Source organism: Castor canadensis, chromosome X (genome assembly GCF_047511655.1).
Source record: "Castor canadensis chromosome X, mCasCan1.hap1v2, whole genome shotgun sequence".
In the NCBI taxonomy this organism is placed as follows: domain Eukaryota; kingdom Metazoa; phylum Chordata; class Mammalia; order Rodentia; family Castoridae; genus Castor; species Castor canadensis.
The window spans coordinates 126,656,858-126,682,102 of record NC_133405.1 but is presented as its reverse complement, the minus strand read 5'-3'; the positions used below and the strand labels follow the sequence as shown (position 1 = coordinate 126,682,102).

Sequence of the window (25,245 nt, the reverse complement as noted above, 5' to 3'; positions counted from 1 at the left end):
GGGTAGAGCACCATGAGGGGGTTGTTTGGAAAACAAAAGTACTTAAGGGCCATGGATTAAAAATTTGGCAGGCTGTAGTGAGAAGGTAAAATACATCTTGGATGAGGAGTGAACCACCCACCCTCGCTGCCTGATTCAGCAGTGGGAATTGAGGGAATAGCTACTGATGACAACAAGATTTTACTTTGAGAAACTGATAGCAAATCTAATGGAGAACATGAGGAGTGTAAGTACAAGGATGGACTGGCACCTTTAGAGTCACGCACCTATATTAGCACGTTCAGAGTGTTCTTTCCTTTCTTTTCAGCTAAAACTTTAGGACAAAAACTGAGCATGTTCTTGTCTGTCATTTAACCTTTCAAACATGTACTTCATGACCCTGCGTTAAGCATGCCAAAAATGCGTCCACCATCTTCCCTTCTTGAACTATGACCTCATACTGAATGTGCTCAGGAATGTGAGTTTCCTTAAAGTGCTCTGCTATATGAATATGTGTAAAATCACCACGCTTCCTTTTTTTGAAGGAGGGCATTGCTTTGGAAAGAAGTCCCATGTTGTTCTTACCTGCTACAGGTAATAGATCTTTCTCCATTCCTTAATTTCTTGGCAGTGCTTCTTTTGGCTTCACACTCACCAAGATGTGAGCCCATTGTGTTTGGTTAACTGATTGTATGCAAAAGTGAGTCTTTCCACTGATTTACTCATTCAATAAACTTTTATTTAGTCTTTATAGTGTTTAAGGCATCATGTAAAAACTATAGGAACATACAAAGAGGAATACAGGTTTATTCTTTTCACGTGCCTTTATTAAACACCTATTCCAAATGAGGAATTCTGCTAAGGCTTTGCAATGTATTATGCCTAAGATACAGTTCTTGGCCTCTCAGCGATCAGGATTTATTGGAAAGGTAGGCTGACAAGATAGTTGAGAGTAGGATGTATTATGATCGGGATAAACATGGAGCTTCAAGGGAGTTTATTGGTGCGACATCTAAGTTCACTGACGACTTCCTGTAAGAGGTGATTTTGTTTGCTTCTCTGTTTTGTTTTTTTGAGACTAGGCCTTGCTATGTAGCCAAGTTGGCCTTGAACTTGTGATCCTCCTGGCTCTGCTTCTTAAGTGCCAGGATTATAGATATGTGCTACCATGCCTGGTTTCAGAGATGATATTTTCAACAATACTTTCAAGGGATTTTAATAACTGAGTAAATGCCTAACTCCTGAAGTAAAGATTTTATTTTCATACACTTTCTTTTGGTATACTTCAATAAATGATGGGATTTATGCCAATGACTTTTTTTTTTGGTGGAACTGGGAATTGAACACAGGAGTTTGTGCTTGCTATGTGGGTGCTCTACCACTTGAGCCACACCCCCTGTCCTTTTTGCTTTTAGGTTACTTTTCAGATAGGGTCTTGCTTTATTCTTTGACTGACCTGGACCTAGATCCTCTTATTCTCCCCACATAGCTGGAATGACAGGTACACTCCACCACACAGCTTGGAGTTCTTATGAACTTTTTGCTTTGACTGGCCTTGAACCGCAATCCTCCTGATTCTTTGCCTCCTGAGTCACTAAGATTATAGGCTGTGCCAGTGCATCTAGCCAAATGATTGTTTTATAATGGATTGTTTTCTTTATAATTTGGTTTTCCTCAAAAATTGTATGATTTAGCACCTTAATACTGAGACATTTTCATGTCACACAATCCCATCTGTGTTGGAAAAGAATTCTTCTCCTCTGGGTAGGTAGTACATTCTTGACCATGGCAGACTTTTGCTAAAAGAGCATCTCAGCTTTATATGACTTCAAGTGTAATTTTATCATCAAGTGCATCAATTTGCCTATCATTAGTCATGGTTTTAGATTTTATTTTCTGAAAAGGTTAATTCCAATCAGCCACTTTTGCTTAATTAGAATGACTAATTTGAGATACTTCATTCAGAGCCTCAGCCTTGCTAAAATTGCAAGGCAGTTTTCCTCATTGAGCACAAAGCTTGAAATTTTAGATGAGGTAAGTACTGGCAAATCAGTTTGTTGTATTGATCCTCCTGAAGCTGAAAAAGATCTGCACATGGACAAAGAGTAGCTAATTAACTTTTAACCCTGTGGGTATCATACTAATGCCATGCTGCCATGTTTTCCTTTTCTTTCTCTCTTCTTCACCATCCTCCACCCACCAGCCCATAACTTTCCAGCTGTGAAGGTAATCAAGTATTTTCTCTATTATGAGATGCTTCTCACTGCCGTAGTGATCAACTCTTTTCGTTTTGATGAAGGCAGTATGCTACTATAAGAAGAGCAGATCTCTGAAATAGGGTTCACAAATGAAATAAAGCGTAATGTGGACATGAGGTTCAGAGGTTAATTGTTTAATGTGCCTTGGGGAAATATCCATATATTTTGGGACAACTTCCAGATGTCTGTTTAACATGCTTCTCTAGGAAGTAGGTGAGAACAGAGGGAAACGTCTTATTTTGTCTCCATTCAAGTTAATTATTTATGGTCTGCTGTATTTTCCCCTGCAGGTCATTTGAATGCTGTTCAGAGCTGTAGTTACCCTGGGTTTTCTGTATTTGTTTGCTTGATTTCTGTGTCATACACGGTTTGTTATTTGTTAGCTGCAAAATGTGTCAGAAATAGAACTGGGTGAAGAATGGGTGATAGCATCTATTGCATCAAGTTTTGCTCCTTCGAAGAAAACCCAGAGAAAACAGCCAGAAACCAAAATATCCTAGACGCTCATGTTGCATGATACTTAGTTCCTTATCATCCTGTTTTCCACCTCCCTTATTATGGCTAAGAAAAATGTATTTTAAACTCAGACTATTTAAAGTAATTTGACTAATCCTGAATGAACAAGGCATCTCTTATACATCCAAATAAGTCTTGTCTTTTTTTGATTCTGCTATGAAACTGTGTGAACCAATGCATTCTTTTATGTTTTCTACTTCTGTTGAATCAATATTGATAGTTTCTAATTTTTAAGGAAACTATTATTTCTCTGGATTAGAAAAATACTCTGCCATAGATGATCTCTTTTACATACATATAATTATTTTTTGCTTCTGTATATCTTTATTGCTTTAAAAATATTTGATCTTTTCATTCATTTTTGCTTAATCCTCAGTCAGGCTCATGACATCAGTTATATTGGTTCTGTCAAAGAACCAACATTTGAATTTATGTATCTTTCTTTTCTCTTTGTTTTTTATTTTGTTAATTTCATCTTTACTTGACTGGGTTTGTTCTTTTTCTAATCTCTTAAGATGAAGTAATTTTTCATGTGTGTTTTCCACAATAATGAAGGCATGTAAGGCTATACATCTTTTCTAATTTTAGATTTAAATTGAGCCTTTAGTGGGAAATTGCATACTTGCTTTAATTTTATCTTTTATCCAATGCTTATTAAGCCATAATTATTTCCTAGGATCTTAATTCAAGGAGCTACAGTTTTTTTCTAATTATATTTTATTATTTCAAGTTTTATTGGGTTATGATATGAAAGTATGTCCTAAGAAATGTTGCTTATTTTTAATTTGTTAAGGATTTTTTTTGCCTGTACTAGAGTTGAACTCAGGACCTTGGACTTGCTAAATAACAACTACAACTTGAGCCACACCTCCAGCCCCAAACTTATTAAGGATTTTTTAAAACATATTTTTGTTAGTATATGATAGTTACAGAGGGGTTTCTGTTGTGACATTTCTATTTGTACATGTATTATACCACAATATGGTTTATCACCTCCATTATTCTCCTTCCTACTCCATTCCCTTTAACGTGATGTCAACAGGTTTCAATGTTCTATATTCATGCTTGTATAGAAAGTACATGAACCTACTTACCCTCCTTTACCCTCTTCATTTACCCTCCTCTTCCCCCTAGCACTGTCTACATAACATGATCTGCTTTACATTCCTGTCCTTCGTTGTTTATATGTCTATTTGTTGTTCAGTGAAATTTTTGCCTTGGTAGTTTATCTGTTAATATATTGTGCTTAAATTGGTCTAAACCCCTTTACTTGTCTTCTTCACCCATTTCCCCCTACCTTGTTATTTAAGGATCTTTAAGATTCTAGTATAAGGTTGATTCTCATAAAGTCTCCATGGTCATATGAAAAATCAGTTGTATTCTCTGTTTTTAAAGTTCTGCATGTATCTATTAAATTAAGCTTAATGATTATATATTCAAATTTTCCATATTTTTCTATTTGTCTAAATCTGCATATTTTATATTGATGTTTAACAAGTGATATTTAGTGCCTTAAAACTATAAAATTTAGTATCTTGGGTGTACCTTAGGTGGGTGGCTCTTGTTCAGGGTCTCTCATGGGCTTATAGTCAAACTATTGTTCAGGACTGCAGTCATCTGAAAGGTTGACTGGAGCTGGAGCACCCATTTCCAAGATGGCTAACTCACCTGGCATTAGGCAGAGTATTTTATTTCCTTGCTGAACTCATGGGCCTCTCTATAGACTGCCTGACTATTCTCATGACATAGCAGTTTACTTTCCTCAACATAAGTGATCCAAGAGAGATAACAGGCAGACTACTGAGACTGTCCTGAACGTTGAGAGTATTTCAAATAAAAGACTACAGGTGATTAAAACCTGGCCTCAGATATGCAAATCCCAGCACAAAAAGAGAATAAATATGAAAAACAAGACAATATAATTGTCAAAAGCAAATTTCAACAATAGCACACTCTAATGATAGTGAAGTGGATGATATCTAAGACAAAAATTCAAAATAATGATTATAATAAAGAGGACTCGAATGTCTGAATAATTCAAAGAGTACAAATAAACAGCTGATTTAAATTAGGAATAAAAAGCACTATATGAATGAGGATTTTCATAAAGATATAGATATCCTTACAAATCAAATTGAAATTCTAGTAATGAAGACCTCAATAAATCAAATTAAAAACTCAGTTGAAAGCCTCAACAATAGACTGGATCAAGTACAAGATAAGCTATCAGGGCTTGAAGACAAAGTAGATAAATTACAACGTTCAGATAATGATAAGAAAAAAACCTACAAACAAAACATACAAGACTTCTGAAACACCATTAATAGAACAAATCTATGAATCATGGGCATAGAAGAAAGATAAGAGGTGCAGTCTAAATATGTTTTCTAACCTATTCAATAAAATAATAGCAGAAATTATCCCAAATCTGGTACAGGAAGCTTTTAGAACACCAGACATGACCAGAAAAGAACTTTTCCATGTCATATTAAAGTTAAAACACTATACATAATAAGGAAATAGTATTGAAAGCTGCAAAAGAGAAGCACTAAGTTACATATAAAAGCAAATCCATCAAAATAACAATAGATTTCTCAACACAAACTCTAAAAGCAAGGAGGGCATGGAATGATGGATTTCAAGCCCTGAAATAAAATAACTGTCAATCTAGTTTGTCATGTCCAACAATGCTATCCATCATAATTGAAGGAGAAATAAAAACCTTCCAGGATGAACAAAACTAATGGAATTCCTGAGCACTAAGTCAGTACTGCAGAAGATACATAAAAAAATCCTACACACAGAAGAGGAAGATAAACACAACCATGAAACTATGGGAAAGAATAAATCTCACTAGATGAGTAGATAAGCAGATGAAGATTAGGAAAGAATCAAGCATTAAAAACAATAAAATGACAGGAATTATTACATAGTTTTCAGTTTCTTTTCATGCTGACATTGGTCTTAAAACTATTATAGTCATGAGTGATATGTAAAATATCTAAGAACTAATATGGCCTGTTCAGTGATTAGCTAGAATACATGCTGGCTGGAGATACTAGATGTGGTTGTTTCTGTGCCCACCGCTGGTTTATTAGTCCTGCTTAAAGTCACATCATATAGTACCTTCCACTTGCTTGGATGCTTTCATATCCATTCTCACAGTGATCTGGGGAGGGATATAGTGTTATCTTCCTTTTGCAAACTGAAGAAAGTACAGCCCAGAGAAGTTAAATGAGGGCCTCTTAGAATAAAAGATTTCTGGCTCTTAGTTCAGAGTTCTTTCTTGGATAGAAGTTTCTCTCTTATCAGGGGAGAAAGAAGAGATGAGGGTAGCCATTTTTGATAGGACAAATATCAGCTCCTTTCAGAGCAAAGTCACAGTAGGTAGTGGTTACAATGAGCAACCCCTGAACTCTCTGAAAACTTCTGGTCCCAAGTAATTCTTCACTTCCAGTTCCCTTGCATAAGATGTATGCTCTTAAAGAGGCTCAAGCCAGTAAGCCTATTTTTCCTAATGAAAGAACTGAGTTGGCATCTTCTTCATATTCACATGGACTTTATGTAGAAAACTTTACTTTAAAAAGAAGATTCTCTTAACTGCTTGTTTTTCTTCCTCTTCTCCTTCCACAGAATGGTCTCCCTTCAGAGAAGAACCCATATGTTTTTAATGGTGATTTTGTAGATCGAGGAAAAAATTCCATAGAGATCCTAATGGTCTTGCTTGTGAGTTTTCTTGTCTACCCCAATAACTTGCACTTGAACAGAGGAAACCATGAAGATTTTATGATGAATTTGAGGTAATGTTGGTCTTTAGATTTTCTTTTTTATTTCTCATTCTGGAAAATGCTGCTATGTTTAGTTCCCAGCAGAGACTTAAAAGTGAGGGTAAAGAAAAAGAGATGAAGGAATCTCACGGAAGACCTTAATTTTTACCCCTGTTCTCCACCCCGCATTCTTCAACTGAGTGAAGATCAATTGCTCTGAAACTGCCTCCTTTCTTTTTTCCAGTCCTATTCTTGCTTCTCCCTTTTATTATGTTCTTTGTCTTGCTGTTATGTGCATCCTTCCCAGACCAAATTGCATTTGGGTTAGGTATGTTAGGCCAGGTTTGCAGGTGAGGTAGGTTTTATGAGCAGATAGAATCATTCTGTTTTACTCTTTTGGTTTGTCTCAAGTGTTATGTCAGAAACTAATGCCATGTTTTCACTAATGTGTGTATTTTTATGACATGGTAATTGCTTATGGCAGAGTAGTTCATAAACTGTTTTGAGAATTGCTGTAAGATAGCATTTCAACTCTTGTACTTACTGGAGACTTGAGAAATAAAGATTTGTTAAATGGTTTAAGAATTTTTGCTGAAAGGCATAGTAGGTGACAAATATTCCCTTCATCCTTATTCTTTTCCTTTCATATTTCATTTTCTGGAAAACAGAAATGAGTTTGTTGTAGGGCAGTTGAACGCATGGCATGTCTCACACTTTTGATCCTGGGCTTTTAGGTGCCTTGATTAAAGCTCAGAAACTAATTAGTTTTGTCTTTGGGACAGCTTTGAACCTGGCCTGAGTACAGAGTTACATTTCTAATTCTCCAGGTTTGAAAGCAAATGCTAAGACTAAGAAAAATAAAAATCCCAGAACTATTATCAGAAACCCATTCTATATAATAGCTCAACAGTTCTATTTTCCATCCCATTTATCCTTTCATTTATTAAATTAGCAAATCATATTATCTAATTACTATTGTAGTTAATGAGAGAGACACAGCCCCTGTCCACACTGAGTTTACATCTAACAGGAAAGACATGTGTTGAACAGGTTTTTTGAGTTTAATGTGTTTCTAAAGGAGGGATTCAGCCTTGTCTGAAGACTGATATAAAGTTCCCCCATATAAATATGGTACTAGCCTGAGACCTGAAGGATGACTCAGGTAATCAAGAGAGAGGCACAGTGTGGGAATGGGAAACAGTGTCCCACAGTGAGGAGACAGTTTATGCAGAGCTGAAGACTTAGACTTGAAAGAAGTTCAGGAAGGCAAAAGCATAGAGTGAATGATAGGATGGTGCCTGGTAGAGCTGGAGATGTAAGAAATGGTTGAATGGTGCAAAGGAATGTGGACATCTTTTGTAAGAACAAAGGAGTATCATTAATAAATATTATAAAATGTGTGCTTTAAAATGTAGCAGAAGAGTGATTTGGAGAGGGGCAAGAGTGGACACAGGAAAGTCAATTAGGGAGTGGTTGAAAAATAGATTATAGGTTTTTATCTAAACTAGGTGGTGACAAGGGAGATGCAAATAAAAAGATTCAAGTGAATTTTAGGCAATGATGATTTTTGGCTCAGTAACTTGAAATGGGGGACCTGAAAGAGGAACAAATCAAGGAGGAACGGTCTTGAGTTTTGGGGTACAACATTGTCATTTTGAAGGAAAATGATGTGTTCAATTTGAGGTAAGCTGATTTGAAGTGCTATTATATGGTCATTTGAGTATAGGTGTCCAGAGATCAGAATTTGAGGTATAGTCTGGAGTGTCACCATGTAGTATTCAGATATTAACTGAATCCCTGGCTGGGCAGGGATGAGGTTGATAAAGGGAAAATAAATGGAGGAGATGGCCTTAGAATGAATCTGAAGAAACACCAACATTTAAGGCTAAGTAGAGAAGGAGAATTTGCAAAGGAATTTCAGAATAGCCAAAAAGGAAAGAGACAAAACCAAGAAAACTGATTGTCACAAAATCTAAGAGAAATTTTATGGAAGGATGGTATAGCCAAATATATGTAGTGTTTCAGAGAGGGTGAAAAAGGTGAGGGCTGTAAGGTGTACATTGGTTTAATAACATGGAAACCTTTGGTGAGTACAGGGAAATTCATCTTGGAAAAAATGATGATACATTGTAGAAGCCAGACATGACATGATTTGTATGGGAATGTGGGGTGAGTGTGCTATGTTCCTATTTTACTATGTTGGATAATATATGCTATTATCCTAAAGCAAGGAAAAGTAATTTAAAAAATCTGCCTTAGCTATTCCACTTAAAGTCCTGATATTGCCATTAAAATCCTCAATGCCATTCATTACATGATCTGTATCAGAGAAAGCATGAAGAGCCATCTCATTATCTTCTAGGCTTTTCTTTGTCTTTATTCACTCTCTTTTTAAATGATCAATTACTGTGAGATATGACATCCTATAAGATGTCTGAGAAAAAAAATCTATCTAAATGAAAAGCCTTTCTCCCACACAGCTTTTTCAAGTTGCCATAGCATACTCCTCAAAACACTTCAAGCCTTTACATACCCATGCCTACCATGTATTTCTTAAGTTCTCTTATGATTGTTTCATGAAAATCTGTTTTCTTACCCAATTATATTATAAGTTGCTTGAGAGTAGAATTATGCCATTGATTGCTTTTTTTCTTTCCCATCGTGCCTAGCACAGATTTGGGTAAATAATAGTTCCAACTGAAGTCCAGTTGGTGATAGTGAGCTGTCAATCTGATTACCCTTTTTTTGCATGACTTGCAAAACTGGGGAGTTATCAATAATTAACACTTTAAATTCGACTGATTTTTTTTTCAGATATGGGTTCACAAGAGAAGTTTTACATAAATACAAGGTAAGACATACTCTTTTTTTTTTTGCATCGTCTTTGCTGTTTATATGTAGAAGTTAAACAAAAAGCCAATAACGACTAGATTGATACTTTAGGAAAGGTGATAAACTAACTAGTCAGGATCCATGTGAATAAAATACAAGTATAGCAGAAGCCCTCACCATGCCAGACTCTTAGTTTTGCTTTTTCATTGTGACTTTTTTTTGTCATTTTCAGCATACATATGAACATATATTCCATTGTTTTCAAGGTACCTACTGGGATTTGTTTTATTCTACTATGGTACAGCAGGCAGACACAGAAATGACTGTCATGAAGAAAGAGATTTTTATTCCCAGTTACCTGGAAACAGTAGGCATTGCATGCCACACTGGTGTGGGGGGGAATTACATGGGGGAGTACCAGAGTCAGTCAGAAGGTGGAAGGAATCAGGGAAAAGATGGACAAAAGCATTTACTGTGGTTTTCCTGGGAGGGAAAGGCAAGGTGTCTCGGGGTAATCAGGCTTAAGATTGACTAGTTAGAATAATGTCAGCCTGCTCTGGGGCATAAATAAGGGTTGTCCCTAGGTGTTTGGTACCTGGCCCTGGGGTGATTAGTACCCCTGAGTGTGGGAGCTTAATAAAAGAGGTCTTAGGAGCTGTGGGCTTTAAATTGGTTGATTTACATATGGGCAACAAGTCACTTATTATCTCTAGGAATTAGTCCTGGGTGGGACAATCTCTCCTCTAGGTTGGGCAAGCCCCCAAGATGTCCAAGTATCACTAATACAAGCCAGGCTTAGTGCCAGTGGTTCACACCTGTAATCCTAGCTGCTTGGGAGGCTGAGATTGGGAAGATTGGGGTTTGATGCTCACCCAGGCAAAACTGTAGTGAGGCTCAATGTTACCCAATAGATGGGCATGGTGGCCTGTGTCTGTCATCCCAAGCTGTGCAGGAGGAAGAGATTGGAAGAACTGTGTATCTGAGACAGCCCATGCAAAAAAGTTTGCAAGACCCCATCTCAATGGAAAAAAAGCTGGGTGTGGTAGTATATACTTGTCATCCCAGCCACCGTAGAAGTGTAAAATAGGAGAATCATAGTCCAGGCGTTACTGGGCAAAAAGTGAGATCCTATCTCCAAAATAACCTGAGCAAAAAGGACTGAAGGTATGACTCAAGTGGTAGAGCACCTGTCTAGCAAGTGAGAAGCCCTGAGTTTAAACCCTGGTACCAAAAAACCCCACATATATTGCATATTATGTATTGTTTATATATGTCAGAAATAGAGAATAAAAATCATAATTAATACATAGTCAATTAGTGGATTCTTGCTGATTTTTTTGAGTGATGTGAAAACTATGACTTTTTACATATATCAGGACTATTCAATAAACTGAGTCTATCAAGAAACAAAACTTATGCAAGCTCTTACTTACAGCTACATGGGAAAAAAATCTTGGAAATCTTGGAAGAATTCTATACCTGGCTCCCGATTGGTACGATCATTGACAATGAAATCCTGGTCATACATGGTGGGATATCAGAGTCCACAGACTTGAATTTACTCCACCAAATAGAAAGAAGCAAAGTAAGAAGTAATATTTGCATGAATCTTGTCTCAGAGATTTTTCATGGAATATGTACTTCATTTGTCATTTTGCATTGATTTGTGTTTTAGTGGTTGTTGTGACTCAGAAAAGATTAGTAAAAATTTTAAGAAAATCTATGGCTACATGATAAGTGGGTAACTTCTACATATGGAAAATCTTTTTAAAAAATTATGTCAAAAGTGGGAAAATAAGGAAGTGTTGGCATTTCATATAGTATATAAAAGTGAAAAATCTTGATTTTTAAAAACTAAAACCTCAATTCATTTACATTGTGATAAAATGTATATAACATGAAATTTACTACTATAGCCATTTTTAAATGTATATACATTTCACTGGCAATAAGTGCATTGACATTATTGCATAGCCATCACCACTATAACTGCCATCCATTTACAGAACTTTTTACCTTCCTTGACTGAAATTGTATTCATTAACCAGAAACTCCCCATTCTCACTCACCCTTCAGCCAGAATAACCAATATGCTAATTTCTGTGTCTATGAATCTGACTACTCTAGGTACCTCATATAAGGAGAATCATAGAGCAATTAATTTCTGAATTCATATGATTTCCCTTCAAGTGGATCAGGATAATTTAAAAAAATATTTTAATCCTAAACAATCATATTAAATACAACAAATGTAGAACAGGAACCTGTATAGAACCTCTCAGGGAAGTGCATATGTGGAACCTGTAAAGATTCCACAAGTAGTAAAGGGCTTGTTGGGTGTGCCTTACAGTGTAACTGTATTTGTCTTCCTCTACTACCAGAGCCAAGCTAAGCCTCCAGACTAGGGACAAAAGGGGAAGATGCCACATGAACATGAGGACCAATAGCAGCCATCATGCCAGATGATGGTATATGATCCTAATGGGAAACCTTAAGCATTACCCTTCAGGACTGATAGTGAACTTCCAATCCATCAGGGCAGTAGGAGTCTAGAACTAGAAGTGAATCTGATAGAGATAGAAATGTAATGTCCATCACACCTTGAGGTTTCAGAGCCTCTATACTTTTATACACATGTGAATGACAATATTGTTGCTGTCATCCTCTCATCCTTTTAATTTCAGGCTAGATCAGGTCTCCTTTATGTGCTCTCAAGCCCTTTGTGCATGCCTTTCATAACAATTACCAAAATTAAGTAATGAATTATGGTATTGCTTTTTATTATATTCCCTATTCTCTCCAATTTACTGATAAAAATCCTAGCATCTGAGATGCAGTAAGTACATCATATTTATTGACTATCTCAAGAGATGTAAGACCAAAGCAGGCCAAACCTAAGATAAAACAAGATAGAAATTTTCTTACAACCCCTTTTCTGAATCCGTGGTGATTTTACTTATTTCCCTCTTCTACTTCTACAATTACCTATTGTCCTGTTGTAATTATTAATAACTCTTCCTTCTAACTGTAAAAAGTATCCAAGTTGCAGTAAATTTTAAGGGTATCCTAAATTTAAGGCACCCTTTCTCATGACACCAGCAAGTAGTTAAGCCATTAAGATGTTTTGATCAAGATGAAATAGTCAGTGTTAACATAGCAAGTGGATATGATTCTAGCCAAGAGAAAGAGAACATAATGTTCTTGTCAGCCAAATATTGGCAAGCACATGGCCTGAATGCTGCACTCTACCATCACCCACCCTATGACTTCAATGCTAATCAGCCATGGCAGCCACAACCAATTAGATTGAAAATTTTTACTTTTCTGAGGTGAAGTATAGCTGGCCCTATCTAAGGCTTTTTGAGATATTGAGAATATGTCTCAGCAATATCTTTTACTATCTCTATAGACACTAAGGTGAGACCTACCTTGACATAGGGAAGACTGTGAGGTTCTGACGTTTAACAGATTTAGCTAGGTTTACCTCCTGCATCTGTCACTTCCTTGCGTGGTGACTGAGCAAGGTACTAATGTTTTCTAAGGCTCAGTTCCCTCACCTGTAAGTTGTAAATAAAAATACCTGCCATATTGGAATGTTGGGAAGATTAAATATAATAACCTAAATAAAGAAAATAGCATATAGTAAGTACTAAACATAGAGCTCTCTTCTGCAGCTTCCTTCTTTTTTCCTAATATTTGAATCTGAGTTCTGAATTTTTTGTCACCAAGATAGATCCTGAGGAAAGTTTTGGGGCCAGTAATTTTCCCAGAATACCTCAAATTTCACTCAGGGAGCACTGTTCTACTTACTCATAAGACTGGTTTTAAAGATTTGACTTGTTTATAGTTTGGGTGTTCTACCCCAATATAGTGACATTGAAATTATTAATTGAATTGTCATGAAAGTAGTAAGTTCAAGATCCTATAAGTCTATCAGATGAGATACAAAACTAGATTTCCAATTTTATAATCTCCCCTTTCCGATCTCATAGGACCCTCCAACTCTCAGGGTGACCATACTTTCTGGTTTACACCTATCGTCATGATTTGCCTACTAATAGGAGATGGGTAATGTTGATGACAGCCTCCATTTTGGGTTCACTACAGGCATTTTGTGAGTTACACAAATTGGGTGTCAATGCAGAGGGATAGAAAAGATTCTATAAGACTAAGACTCTGGTTTAGCATTCCTCAGTTCCCCCGTAGGGACTATAGGAAAGGATATCTAGTAGGTCCCCCAAGAGAAAAAGGTGGTATGGTACTTTAGGCAGGTTAGGACAAAGTAACCTACTCGTAAGTGACCTTGAAAACTGCAGAGCTAATATACTTAAGGGACCATGTGATCCAAAGTGAATTGTGTGGACCTAGGACTAGAGGGTTCTCTCAGAATATTCTGCTGTGCTGAAGACCTGTGGACATTTGCTGAGGGAAGACAAGGAAGGTCAGGTATGAACTACCTAATAATAGCTGAGATTGAATTTGATTAGAATTTCCAACTAGCTCAATGAAATAAGACTTCAGAATAAGATTCAGTTGTATTTTTGAAAAATAAAATCAGAATTTCACACCCTAGTTTATAGAAGAAATAAGCGCCTACCACAGAGAATTGTCCATTACTAAACTATGTCCATGAGTATAACAGGCATACTATTTAGAATTGTTTTACGTGACTTTGTGGTACAACAAACAAATGGGTATAAAATTACACACTCAGGTGTGTAATGGAATGCATAGTGATTATAGTAATTGATGTGCTATTGGAAAGTCATTTTATTTTCCAAAGAAACATAGAAGATGGCTACTAGAATTAGCAAACATAATGAATTGCTGACAGGTCAAGTTCAGAACTGTACTGCATTTAGGTTGAAGGGCTTCCAAAGTTTTCAATCTATGTCACCTTTGAGAACTTTCCTGGACACAGATGTGTTTTCTTATTTTTCCTGGATGAGTTTTCTCATTTTTTTCTGAAAAAGAAACAAAGTGAAAAGCAACTATAATTTTGCAAGATATTTCTGAATTTCTCAAAGTCCCAGGTATAGATAAAGGTCCTAAGGGAGGCTAATTTTCCATGCACTTAGCATCTTCTATTTCCTGTGATAATGCCTGAGAATATATTATCACCTATTATATATGTGCTTCTGGGATTCTTAGAAAGTCTAACGTGAAACTTTCCCTATATGGCAGTGTTTCTAGTTGAAAAATGTACAAACAGAATTCAACAGATCCATTTTACAGACTCCAGTGGGTCCACAAGTCATACGAGGCAGGAGAGATGGAAAAGGACACTGTTTTCCATTGGGTTGAGTCAAAAGAATATAGACAGAATCCCAATTGATACTGAAGTGTTTGCATGCAACTCAATAAGCACAGGAGTTGTCTAAAGCATGGATTTGTTTTGTAGATGAAAACTGTGCTGATGCCACCCGGGTCAATAAATAGAGGCCAAATCGCTGACTTGACGAGAAGTAAAGCAGGTGCAACCTCTACTCTTCCAGGAAAAGGTGCTTCAGATGATTCCCATTCTGAACAGTTATCAAAGTATGAATGGGAACAGGTAGGTAATCAAAGTGTTTACCAGAATGGTATGAAACCAACACAGATGATTTTGTCCCTTACAATATGTAACTAAAAACTGACTTTACTGTTACAAGCAGATTATATCATTTTCTCTGAATTCGTGTGTGTGTGTGTGTGTGTGTGTGTGTGTGTGTGTGTGTGTCTTTCCTTGGACAGTACTGGAGTTTGAATTTAGCACCTCACACTTCTTAGGCAGGTGATCTACCACTTGAGCCATGCCTCCTGCACTTACTTGCTTTAGTTATTTTTTGAATAGGGTCTGTGTTATTGCCTGGGATTGACCTTGGACTGTCCTTCTGCCTGTGCTCTTGTGTACCTGGGATTACAGCTGTGTGCCACCATGCCCAGCATGCTTGTTGACAGGGAGAAAGGGGGCGTCTTACTAACATTTTACCTGGGCTGGCTTCGAACCATGATCCTCCTGACAAGCTGACATTATAAGCCTGTGCAAACCACACCCAACCCTCACCACTATATTTTAATACCTATGTTGAGATAAAATCCACATACCATATAGCTGACTCATTTGAAGTGTATAATTCAGTAGTTTTGAGTATGTTCACAACTGTCCAACTATCACCTCAATCCAATTTTAGAACATTGTTATTGTCTAGAAAAGGAACTCCATATCACTTAGCAGTCACTTCCCTACCTCTCCCCTCCCCCTGTCCACCAGCCTTAGGCAACCACTGCCTACTTTTAGCCTTTATCGATTTACATATGTTGTTGAAATGGACACATGCAGTATGTGGTCTTTTGTGTCTGGCATCTTTCACTCAGCACAATGTTCTTTATGTTCATCCATGTTATAGCGGGAGTCAGAACTTGCTTTTTTTGCTGAATAATATTCCACTGTATGGATAGACCACATTATATTTATTCATTTACCAGTTGATGGAAAGTCGGGTTGTTACCATTTCTTGGCCAGTACAAATAATGCTGCTGTGAACATTCACATACAAGTTTTTGTGCATACATATCCTTTTAGGTCTCTTGTGTATATACCTAGGAGTGGAATTCCTAGGTGATAAGGTAATGCTAAAGTTAAACATTTTGAAGTTCTAACCTGTTTTCCCAAGTAATTATACAATTTACATTCCCACTTCAATGTGTAAGTGCTCCAATTACTCTACTTCCTCACCTGCACTTACCATCTGTGTGTGCATGTCTGTGTGCTGGGGCTGACCACTCTGCTATAGGGCTACCCATAACCTCTGTTTGTTGTTTTGATTTTTGCCATCCTAATGGATGTAGGTGGGATCTCATGTGTTCTTGGTTTATTTTAGATTGAGGAGATTCAAAAGGGTGAGACACAGAGTTTTGTCATCCTGCTCACATAAAAGCTGTAGTTCAGTAAAACTTTGACATTTTCTGTGGTTTGAAAATTTTCTGGAAAGAATGTTACAAGTAATTAATCTCTCAGGCAATTACCACTGAAAGACTCCTGAATTTCAGAAGATAGTTTGTTTTGAGAGAAAAGAGATGGCTGCTAAGGAAGAATTTGTTTCACCAACTTAGGAACCTTTATACTTTTGTTTGTTTGTTTGTTTGTGAGATCCAGAATTAAATCTATATTACAACCACAGTCTGAGAACTCCTAGTCAAGTGAATAATTTCTAGATAGAAAAAAGAAATGCAGAACTCTTGGAATGGATTCTGAAAGAGAAACTCATTTCTTAAAAACTGTTAACACTTAAGATGTTATGCTAAAGAAAAATGAGTGTTAGATACAGCGTCCTCATTTAATTGATAATGACTAGGGCCCAAAATAAGTAAAGTGATTTCCCCAAGATGACATAGATAATTACTTGAAGAGTTAGCCCTTTGGTTGGTGGTTATTCTAGTCCAACAGAGTACCATAATATGTACATTTAACTTATGTAACTTATAAGTATTGCATATGGTAAAGAGGGAGAAAAAAGAAAAATGCTGTAAAATTTTATTTTCATGTACTTTATCATATTATCTACCCATTATCCTGTATATAAAACATTCACATGTCCATACTATTATATAGGGCTATATACATAAAATCATGTATGTTATATTCTAAGGGTAATTTAAGAGATTTTTCTGTGGGGCGCAGCAAGAAAAGGGAGTATACATGTAGGAAAATGACGTAATGACACCCATTATGTTCAAGTAATAAAAATGAATAAATAAAGAGTCCATCAAGGTAATTTTGTGACAAATGATTTGTATCCCATGTAGAAATTGAAAACTTAATGCCCTCCTAAGAAAACACAACTCCTTGTTTCATGTTTCCTCCTTTGGAACCACCAAACATGAATTCATGGTATAAGAGCCAGATATGACTCAGTTTAAAATGCAAGTGTTATTTTTGTCATACCACAAGCAAAGTAAGGGGATTGCATTGTATTAATTTCAATTTATTTATTTCCAACAGTTTTGCCACTGATGGAATTCAGTGGACAACAAGGAGACTTCTGGACTGTCTCTTCTTTGGGTGGTTTTAACTCTCACCTCTATTAGTCATCAAAAACTTTCAAAATGTGTGGTCTATGCCTGGTGCAAGATTTCTCTAGTGTTGACCAGCTACTGATTATTCCAGGGTGGTTCTCCTGCCATTTCTGTTCTCTCCACCGTACTGTCCTTTCCCTCACTTATTTCTAATTCAGTTTCAATTTCATAAGTTTAAGTTGATGCAGTCAGGTTGAGCAAACATTTATGGTCCTCGCCACAAGACCTGATTTGGACATACTAGAATAACTAAACACATTAAATTGCATGCCTTTTCATGTCCTTGAATGGAATATGTGAAGGTGGAAGGGGTGTAGGTGTAGCTTAGTGGTATAGTGCTTGCCCGGCACGTGCACCCACCTACTCCCACATGTATACAACAACTACAACAAACTGTGGAAGATACAGACTTTTAGAATCATTACCTCTGAGAACTTTGAGGTATTTTACAGGTCAACTGGCTCAAATGTCTGACTGAAAGATTTCAAAAGTGAGACTCAAAGAGTTTTCTGAAGGTTGTCACTATTTTAGTGACAAAGATTGTTTTTCTCACTGTTCTTTAAGCTCTTAGAGGAGAAGTGTAAATAAAAATAAACACTCTATATAGATCAGAGCCACAAAGAGCCTCTGATTTTCTATGCAAAATATTCTTAGAAACTTGAGCCTTCTGTCCTGGGTATCATGTGACCTGCACTTGCCTCTTCCAACCCCAAAAGGAATTGTTGTCCTAATAAAACCCTTGTGGATTTAGGAGAACACTTGGAGAAATATGGTCTGTGGTAAATGGTATTGCTGAAACATGATGTTTGTAGAAAGAAAGAACAAGAGCTTCCTGAGGCTATCTGCTCAACTGGACAAAAACCTAGAACCAAGCCCTAGCTGAGAGATCTATCTAATCTCTATGAACATATTAAAGATACCTAATGTCTGTTCACTGTTGGAAACTACTTTGTCTCTGAACATGACAATGAAGCTCTCAAGAGAAAAGATCTTTGTGTATTCAACAATTATACAACTGTGGTGAGTTTTTTAAAGACAAAGAGAAAAAAAGCAATGACCAATTTTTCACAGTTACTAGGTTTTTTCTACCTTGATTTTGGTGATTGCTAAATTGCTTATTGGGAATGAGCAAAAAGGGAGTTGGGTGGCTATAGGTATTAAAATTATTCTTTAAAGGATGCATGGAAGAGGTGAGTACAAAACAATCTTGATGGAAGAATGCGAAATAGTTCTTTGGATAACTTGGGTTAATATTTCCCCAAATAACTTGGAATTAGAAAGATGGACTCTTACTTATAAGTAGTAGCCTAATTTGGTTTACTGTTCTAAGATTATTGACCTTCTGTGGAGTGACCCCAGAGGCAAGAAAGGCTGTTACCCAAACACAAGAAGAGGAGGAGGCTGCTATTTTGGACCAGATGTAACCTCCAGGTTTCTTAATAAATACCAGTTGAAGATGCTTATAAGGTCTCATGAGTGTAAGCCTGATGGATATGAAATCTGCCATGATGGAAAGGTGAGCTAACATCATTCATGACATTTTCAAAGACAGCCTTCCCCCAACCTTAGTCTTCTCTGCACAGAGCATGTCTGACCTAGAAACCCATGAGAAAATGTCTTCCTTAGTACCAAATAGGAGCCTAAGACTGGAGGGTTCACATAGAATATTTGAAGGGTTTCACTGTCCCATTCTCTGACACATATTTGGCTTACTTCCTGACCTTCATTAATTTCAGAAACAGAAATTCTGATACATGACATTAAGTACACATACAGAAAGGCTTTGTCCTTTAAATTTAATTGTAAGTCATTTCCCCCATACGTGTGGGTTAAGAATGAATGTACTTTTCCTCACAGAGCCTATAAAAGGCAGAAGGAAACCAAGTTTTCTCTCTTCCCCTTTTTGCATACTCCCTGTACAGAGCAATAAACACAAAATACAGTTTTCTTCAAGTGGCCGAGTAGCTGATTTCTAGCAAGTTGTTCCTGTGGTCAGTTTTACTATGGCTACTAAAATGGCGTATGCTGTGCTCCTTCAATGATGTCAATAAGGCTAGAAGAGAGGAGGACTGAGGAACTGATTCCTATCCTCAGTTGTCCTGGGATGGATGGCTCTTCTTCCATAGCAAACAGCAATAAATAACAATGAATACCAGATTGTACAGCCTTTCTTTCTATGTCAACACCTTAGTTTTCTTACTTATTTTAGGCTTATACTAACATTGCAAGATGAGTAAGGCAAATATTATTTACTATCTCTTTGTTATGAGAAAACAGAAAATACAGTGGCTTATCTGAACTGCCATTTCATTAGGACAGAAGTGGACATAAGTCAGGTTCCCTACTGCCAACAAGTACTATCTTTCCATATTCCACCATGCTTCCACGGCTGGATCCATCCCTAGATAGTGGCTATGGTCCTTTATTTCATCCATAATCCCTCTGGTGTTGGTTTTGTGGGATCTTGAACTCTAAATCACTGAGCTCTAAGCAAAAGAAAGGATTGAATTACTAGAAATTTTTATTTTGAATACTCAAGAATTAGAAGGGAAAAAAACCCAAGGGACTTGTCCCCTTGGAAAATTAAAATTTCCATAATCAAACATTACAGAGGATTCTAAGAGTTGGTAGTAAAATCGTGCACAGGAGTGCTGGCTCATACACTGGAGATATTGGATGAGTTGCCAGGAGTTAGTTCTCCTGGAGACACTGACTGAAAACCTTTGTTTTCCTCCAGTGGAATCATAAGAAGTCATGTCAGACATGGGTAATTTGTCAGGATTTTGAGCTTTGTTTGATTTTTGCTTTTTAAGGATTGAGTTATTTCTGGCTTTCTTGAATGACTATTTGAGTACTAATTTTATGAAACCTGGCCCTCTTTTTCTTCAATCAGGTCATTACTGTATTTTCTGCTTCTAATTATTATGAAGAAGGCAGCAATCGAGGAGCTTACATCAGATTGGGCTATGGCACAACCCCACGGTTTTTCCAGTACCAAGTAACTAGTTCATCATGCCTGAGCCCTCTTCACCAAAGGTGTGTGTATTGATAATCAAGTGTTACCAGTCCCATGTAACTAAGGGTGCCCATGCAAGTTAAGACAGCCCCTTGTGGTTACTCAAATACTTCCAGGCCTCAACAAGTGGTGAATACACCCATATGTGATAACAAAAGAATAATTTTCATTAAGCAGCCAGTACCCATGAATGTAACTGCATGTAAAGAAAAGACTTTCACACACACTCAGTCCCTTCACCTACAACCTTCTCTGCCCCACAGACAGCCCCATCTCTTCTTGCCCTTTATTCTCTACACAGCAGTATATGTGACTAAAATGTTCCGTATCTCTCCATGTGATGACATTCATAGCTTATCTTCCTTTACTTCCTGGAACATGGTCATTTTTAGTTTTTTTTATATGTTATGAAACCAGTATGTTTATTGTTACCAAGTGAGAAAAAAGTTTAAATGAAATGGTTTTTTTTCTTTTTTTCCTTTTTCTTTTATTATTCATATGTGTATACAAGGCTTAGTTCATTTCTCCCCCCTGCCCCCACCCCCTCCCTTACCACCCACTCCACCCCCTCCCTCTCCCCCCCATCAATACCCGCAGAAACTATTTTGACCTTATTTCTAATTTTGTTGTAGAGAGAGTATAAGCAATAATAGGAAGGAACAAGAGTTTTTGCTGGTTGAGATAAGGATAGCTATACAGGGCATTGACTCACATTGATTTCCTGTGCGTGGGTGTTACCTTCTAGGTTAATTCTTCTTTTTTTTTTTTTTTATTATTTTTATTTTTATTTTATTTTTTATTTTTTATTTTTTTATTTTTTTTCTTTTATTATTCATATGTGCATACAAGGCTTGGTTCATTTCTCCCCCCTGCCCCCACCCCCTCCCTTACCACCCACTCCACCCCCTCCCGCTCCCCCCCCCTCAATACCCAGCAGAAACTATTTTCCCCTTATCTCTAATTTTGTTGTAGAGACAGTATAAGCATTAATAGGAAGGAACAAGGGGTTTTGCTGGTTGAGATAAGGATAGCTATACAGGGCGTTGACTCACATTGATTTCCTGTGCGTGGGTGTTACCTTCTAGGTTAATTCTTTTTGATCTAACCTTTTCTCTAGTACCTGTTCCCCTTTTCCTATTGGCCTCAGTTGCTTTTAAGGTATCTGCTTTAGTTTCTCTGCATTAAGGGCAACAAATGCTAGCTAGTTTTTTAGGTGTCTTACCTATCCTCACCCCTCCCTTGTGTGCTCTTGCTTTTATTGTGTGCTCATAGTCCAATCCCCTTGTTGTGTTTACCCTCGATCTAATGTCCACATATGAGGGAGAACATACGATTTTTGGTCTTTTGGGCCAGGCTAACCTCACTCAGAATGATGTTCTCCAATTCCATCCATTTACCAGCGAATGATAACATTTCGTTCTTCTTCATGGCTGCAAAGTCCAGGACCTGATGGATTCTCTGCTGAACTCTATCAGACCTTTAAAGAAGAACTGATACCAACCCTCCTTAAACTGTTCCACAAAATAGAAAGGGAAGGAAAACTGCCAAACACATTTTATGAAGCCAGTATTACACTTATCCCAAAACCAGGCAAAGACACCTCCAAAAAGGAGAACTATAGGCCAATCTCCTTAATGAACATTGATGCAAAAATCCTCACAAAATAATGGCAAACCGAATTCAACAACACATCAAAAAGATTATTCACCACGACCAAGTAGGCTTCATCCCAGGGATGCAGGGGTGGTTCAACATACGAAAATCAATCAACGTAATAAACCACATTAACAGAAGCAAAGACAAAAACCACTTGATCATCTCAATAGATGCAGAAAAAGCCTTTGATAAGATCCAACACCATTTCATGATAAAAGCTCTAAGAAAACTAGGAATAGAAGGAAAGTACCTCAACATTATAAAAGCTATATATGACAAACCTACAGCCAGCATTATACTTAACAGAGAAAAATTAAAACCATTCCCTCTAAAATCAGAAACCAGACAAGGATGCCCACTATCTCCACTCCTATTCAACATAGTACTGGAATTCCTAGCCAGAGCAATTAGACAAGAAGAAGGAATAAAAGGAATACAAATAGGTAAAGAAACTGTCAAAATATCCCTATTTGCAGACAACATGATCCTATACCTTTAAGACCCAAAAAACTGGCCTGGAGGTGTGGCTCAAGTGGTAGAGTGCCTGCTTTGCAAGTGCAAAGCCCTGAGTTCAAACCCCAGTCCCACCAAAAAAAAAAAAAAAAAAAAAAAAAAAAAAGACCCAAAAAACTCTGTTTAGTTCTTTTTTCTGAGGTTTTCTGGGAAGGAGTCCCCTCCCCCGCTCTTGGTGCTCAGTGCGTCCCACCCGCTTGGCAATGTGTCTTTATTGTCCTTATTGCTTATTACTCAGTTTCTTCTTTTTCTCTGGGTGGAGGTCGGTCTGTCCATGCTGTTCTGGCCCAGGGTTGTCTGTGGGAGTATTCGCATACCGCTTAGCTCACCTTGTCCGAGTCTTTCCAAGCTGTCTGGGCGGAGGTGACTGGCGGCCCGGGGGCCCTCCTGATTTCTCTGTTTAACGTGAAGTGGAGATTCTCTGCGCTGGCTGGAGGTGTGGAGGGGTCAAAGTTATGCCTCTTCTCTGTGGTTTTGCCTGCAAGGTGTGTCTCCAGCGTCTCTCCAAGATTTCACTATAGGAGGCACGCTTTGTGCTTCCTACCTCTAGCCGCCATCTTGGAATTTTTCGCGTTTATTTTCTTAATGATAGCCATTTGGACTGGGCTAAGATAGAATCTTAATGTTTTGATTTGCATTTCCATTATTACTAAGGATGTTTCTTCATGTGTTTATTAGCCATTTGTACCGCTTTTGAAAACTGTCTATTCAGTTCATTTGTCCATTTAGTAATTGGGTTGTTTTCTTGGTGTTTAATTTTTTGACCTCTTATATATGTTCTGGCTATTAACCCTTTGTCCAATGAATAGCTGGCAAAGATTTTCTCCCATTCTGTAGACTGTCTCTTCACTCTGGTAATTGTTTCCTTTGATGTACAGAAACTTTTTAATTTGATGCAACCCCCTTTGTCAATTCTTGTTCTTCTTTCCTGAACTATTGCAGTCTTATTCAGAAAATAAAAAAATGTTTTCAAGTGTTTTTCCTGTTTTCCTGCAGTGGTTCCAAAGTTTCTGATCTTACATTAAGATCTTTGATGCACTTTGAATTAATTTTTGAGAGAGAGGGATTTAGTTTCAGCCATCAACGCATGGATATCCAGTTTTCCCAACACCATATGTTGAAGAAACTGTCTTTTCTCCAATGTATGGTTTTGATACCTTTGCTGAAAATCAGATGACTGGTTGTGTGGGTTTATTTTTGGGTCTTCTGTTCCATTGGTCTTTGTGTCTGTTTTGTGCCATTATCATGCTGTTTTTGTAACTATGGCTGTATTATAACTTGAAGTCTGTATTGTGAGGCCTCCAGCATTGGTCTTTTTGTTTAGGATTAGCTTTGCTATTTCAGGGTCTTTTACATTTCCACGTGAGTTTTAGGATTGATTTCTCTGTTTCTTTGAAAAATGATACTGCAATTTTGATGGGGATTGCATTGCATCTATAGATAGTATAGCCATTTTCATAATAGTGATTCTGCCAATCCATCATCATGGGAGGTCTTTCCATGTTATAGTGTCTTCTATAATTTCTTTCTTCAGGGTTTTATAGTTTTTGTTGTAGAGGTCTTTCACCTTAGTTAGGTATATTCCTAGGTATTCTCTTTTTTGATGCTATTATGAATGGGCTTATTTTCCTGATTTCTTTCTCTGCCTGTTCATTGTTAATTTTATATCCCACTACTTCATCAAAAGAGTTTATATCAGATCTAGGAATTTTTTGGTGGAGTCTGTAGGGTCTTTTAAGTATAGGATCATATCATCTGCATAAAGGAACAATTTGACTCCTTCCTTTCCTATTCGTATTCCTTCTAGTTCTTTCTCTTGCCTTGATGCTCTAACTAGGAAGTCAAACCCCATATTGCATGAGAGGGAGGAAAGTGGACACCCTTGTCTCATTCTTGACTTTGGAGGAAATGATTTCAGTTTTTCCCTGATTAGTGTGATGATGGCTATAAGTTTGTCATGTGTAACATTTATTATCTTTAGGTACATTCCTTCTCTTCCTAGTTTCTTCAGAGCTTTTATCAGGAAAGGATATTGAATATTGTCAAAGGACTTTTCTGCATCTACTTAGACGATCATATGGTTTTTGTTCCTGATTCTGTTTACATGTTGTATTGTTTATTGACTTGCATATGCTTTAGCCATTCTTGATCACTGGAATGAATCCGACTTGATCATGGTGTGTGATCTTTCTAATTTGTTGTTGAATTCAAGTATTTTGAGAATTTTTACATTTACATTCATAATGCAAAGTGGAATATAATTTTTATTCTTTCTCATGCCCTTATCTTGTTTTTATATCAGGATAATACTGGCTTCAGAGAATGTGTTTGGTAGTGTTTCTTTACTTTCTGTTTTATGGAATAGTTTTGGAACTAACAGTGTTAGTTCCTCCTTAAAGGTCTCATATAGTTTGTCAGTGAAACCATCTAGTCCTGGGCTGTTTGTTGGGAGATTTTTATTTTTTTTTTTAATAAAAAAGCTTTTTATTTAAGTGAAAAATATAACATACTATATCCCTTAATGATGAACTTTAAGCAGTAACATTTATTTCTTTTTTTTTTTCATTTTTCTTTTATTATTCATATGTGCATACAAGGATTGGTTCATTTCTCCCCACTGCCCCCACCCCCTCCCTTACCACCCACTCCG

General features: G+C 37.1%; 2 protein-coding genes across 12 annotated transcripts in view; both read left to right on the top strand.

The window, feature by feature from the left end:
• LOC109684825 (serine/threonine-protein phosphatase with EF-hands 1) overlaps positions 1-25,245 on the top strand; it is a 332,462-nt gene that overhangs the window by 6,959 nt on the left and 300,258 nt on the right. The window contains exon 1 of one of the 4 annotated variants that reach the window (XM_074064240.1): positions 14,768-14,906. The exons of 2 other annotated variants lie outside the window; for them this stretch is intronic. The gene's annotated coding sequence lies outside the window, so the exon portion shown is untranslated. Of the gene's footprint in view, positions 1-14,767; positions 14,907-20,312; positions 20,447-25,245 lie in introns of those variants that run through there. One more of the 4 variants, XM_074064236.1, reaches the window with a different exon arrangement.
• The window catches only part of LOC109674958 (serine/threonine-protein phosphatase with EF-hands 1-like), a 120,953-nt gene that overhangs the window by 69,156 nt on the left and 26,552 nt on the right, over positions 1-25,245 (top strand). For all 8 annotated transcript variants that reach the window (XM_074064226.1, XM_074064224.1, XM_074064227.1 and 5 more), the window contains 6 exons: positions 6,387-6,553; positions 9,335-9,371; positions 10,788-10,937; positions 14,754-14,906; positions 18,741-18,926; positions 20,304-20,446. In XM_074064226.1, the coding sequence (XP_073920327.1) occupies positions 6,387-6,553; positions 9,335-9,371; positions 10,788-10,937; positions 14,754-14,906; positions 18,741-18,926; positions 20,304-20,446 (836 nt within the window). The remainder of the gene's footprint in view (positions 1-6,386; positions 6,554-9,334; positions 9,372-10,787; positions 10,938-14,753; positions 14,907-18,740; positions 18,927-20,303; positions 20,447-25,245) is intronic.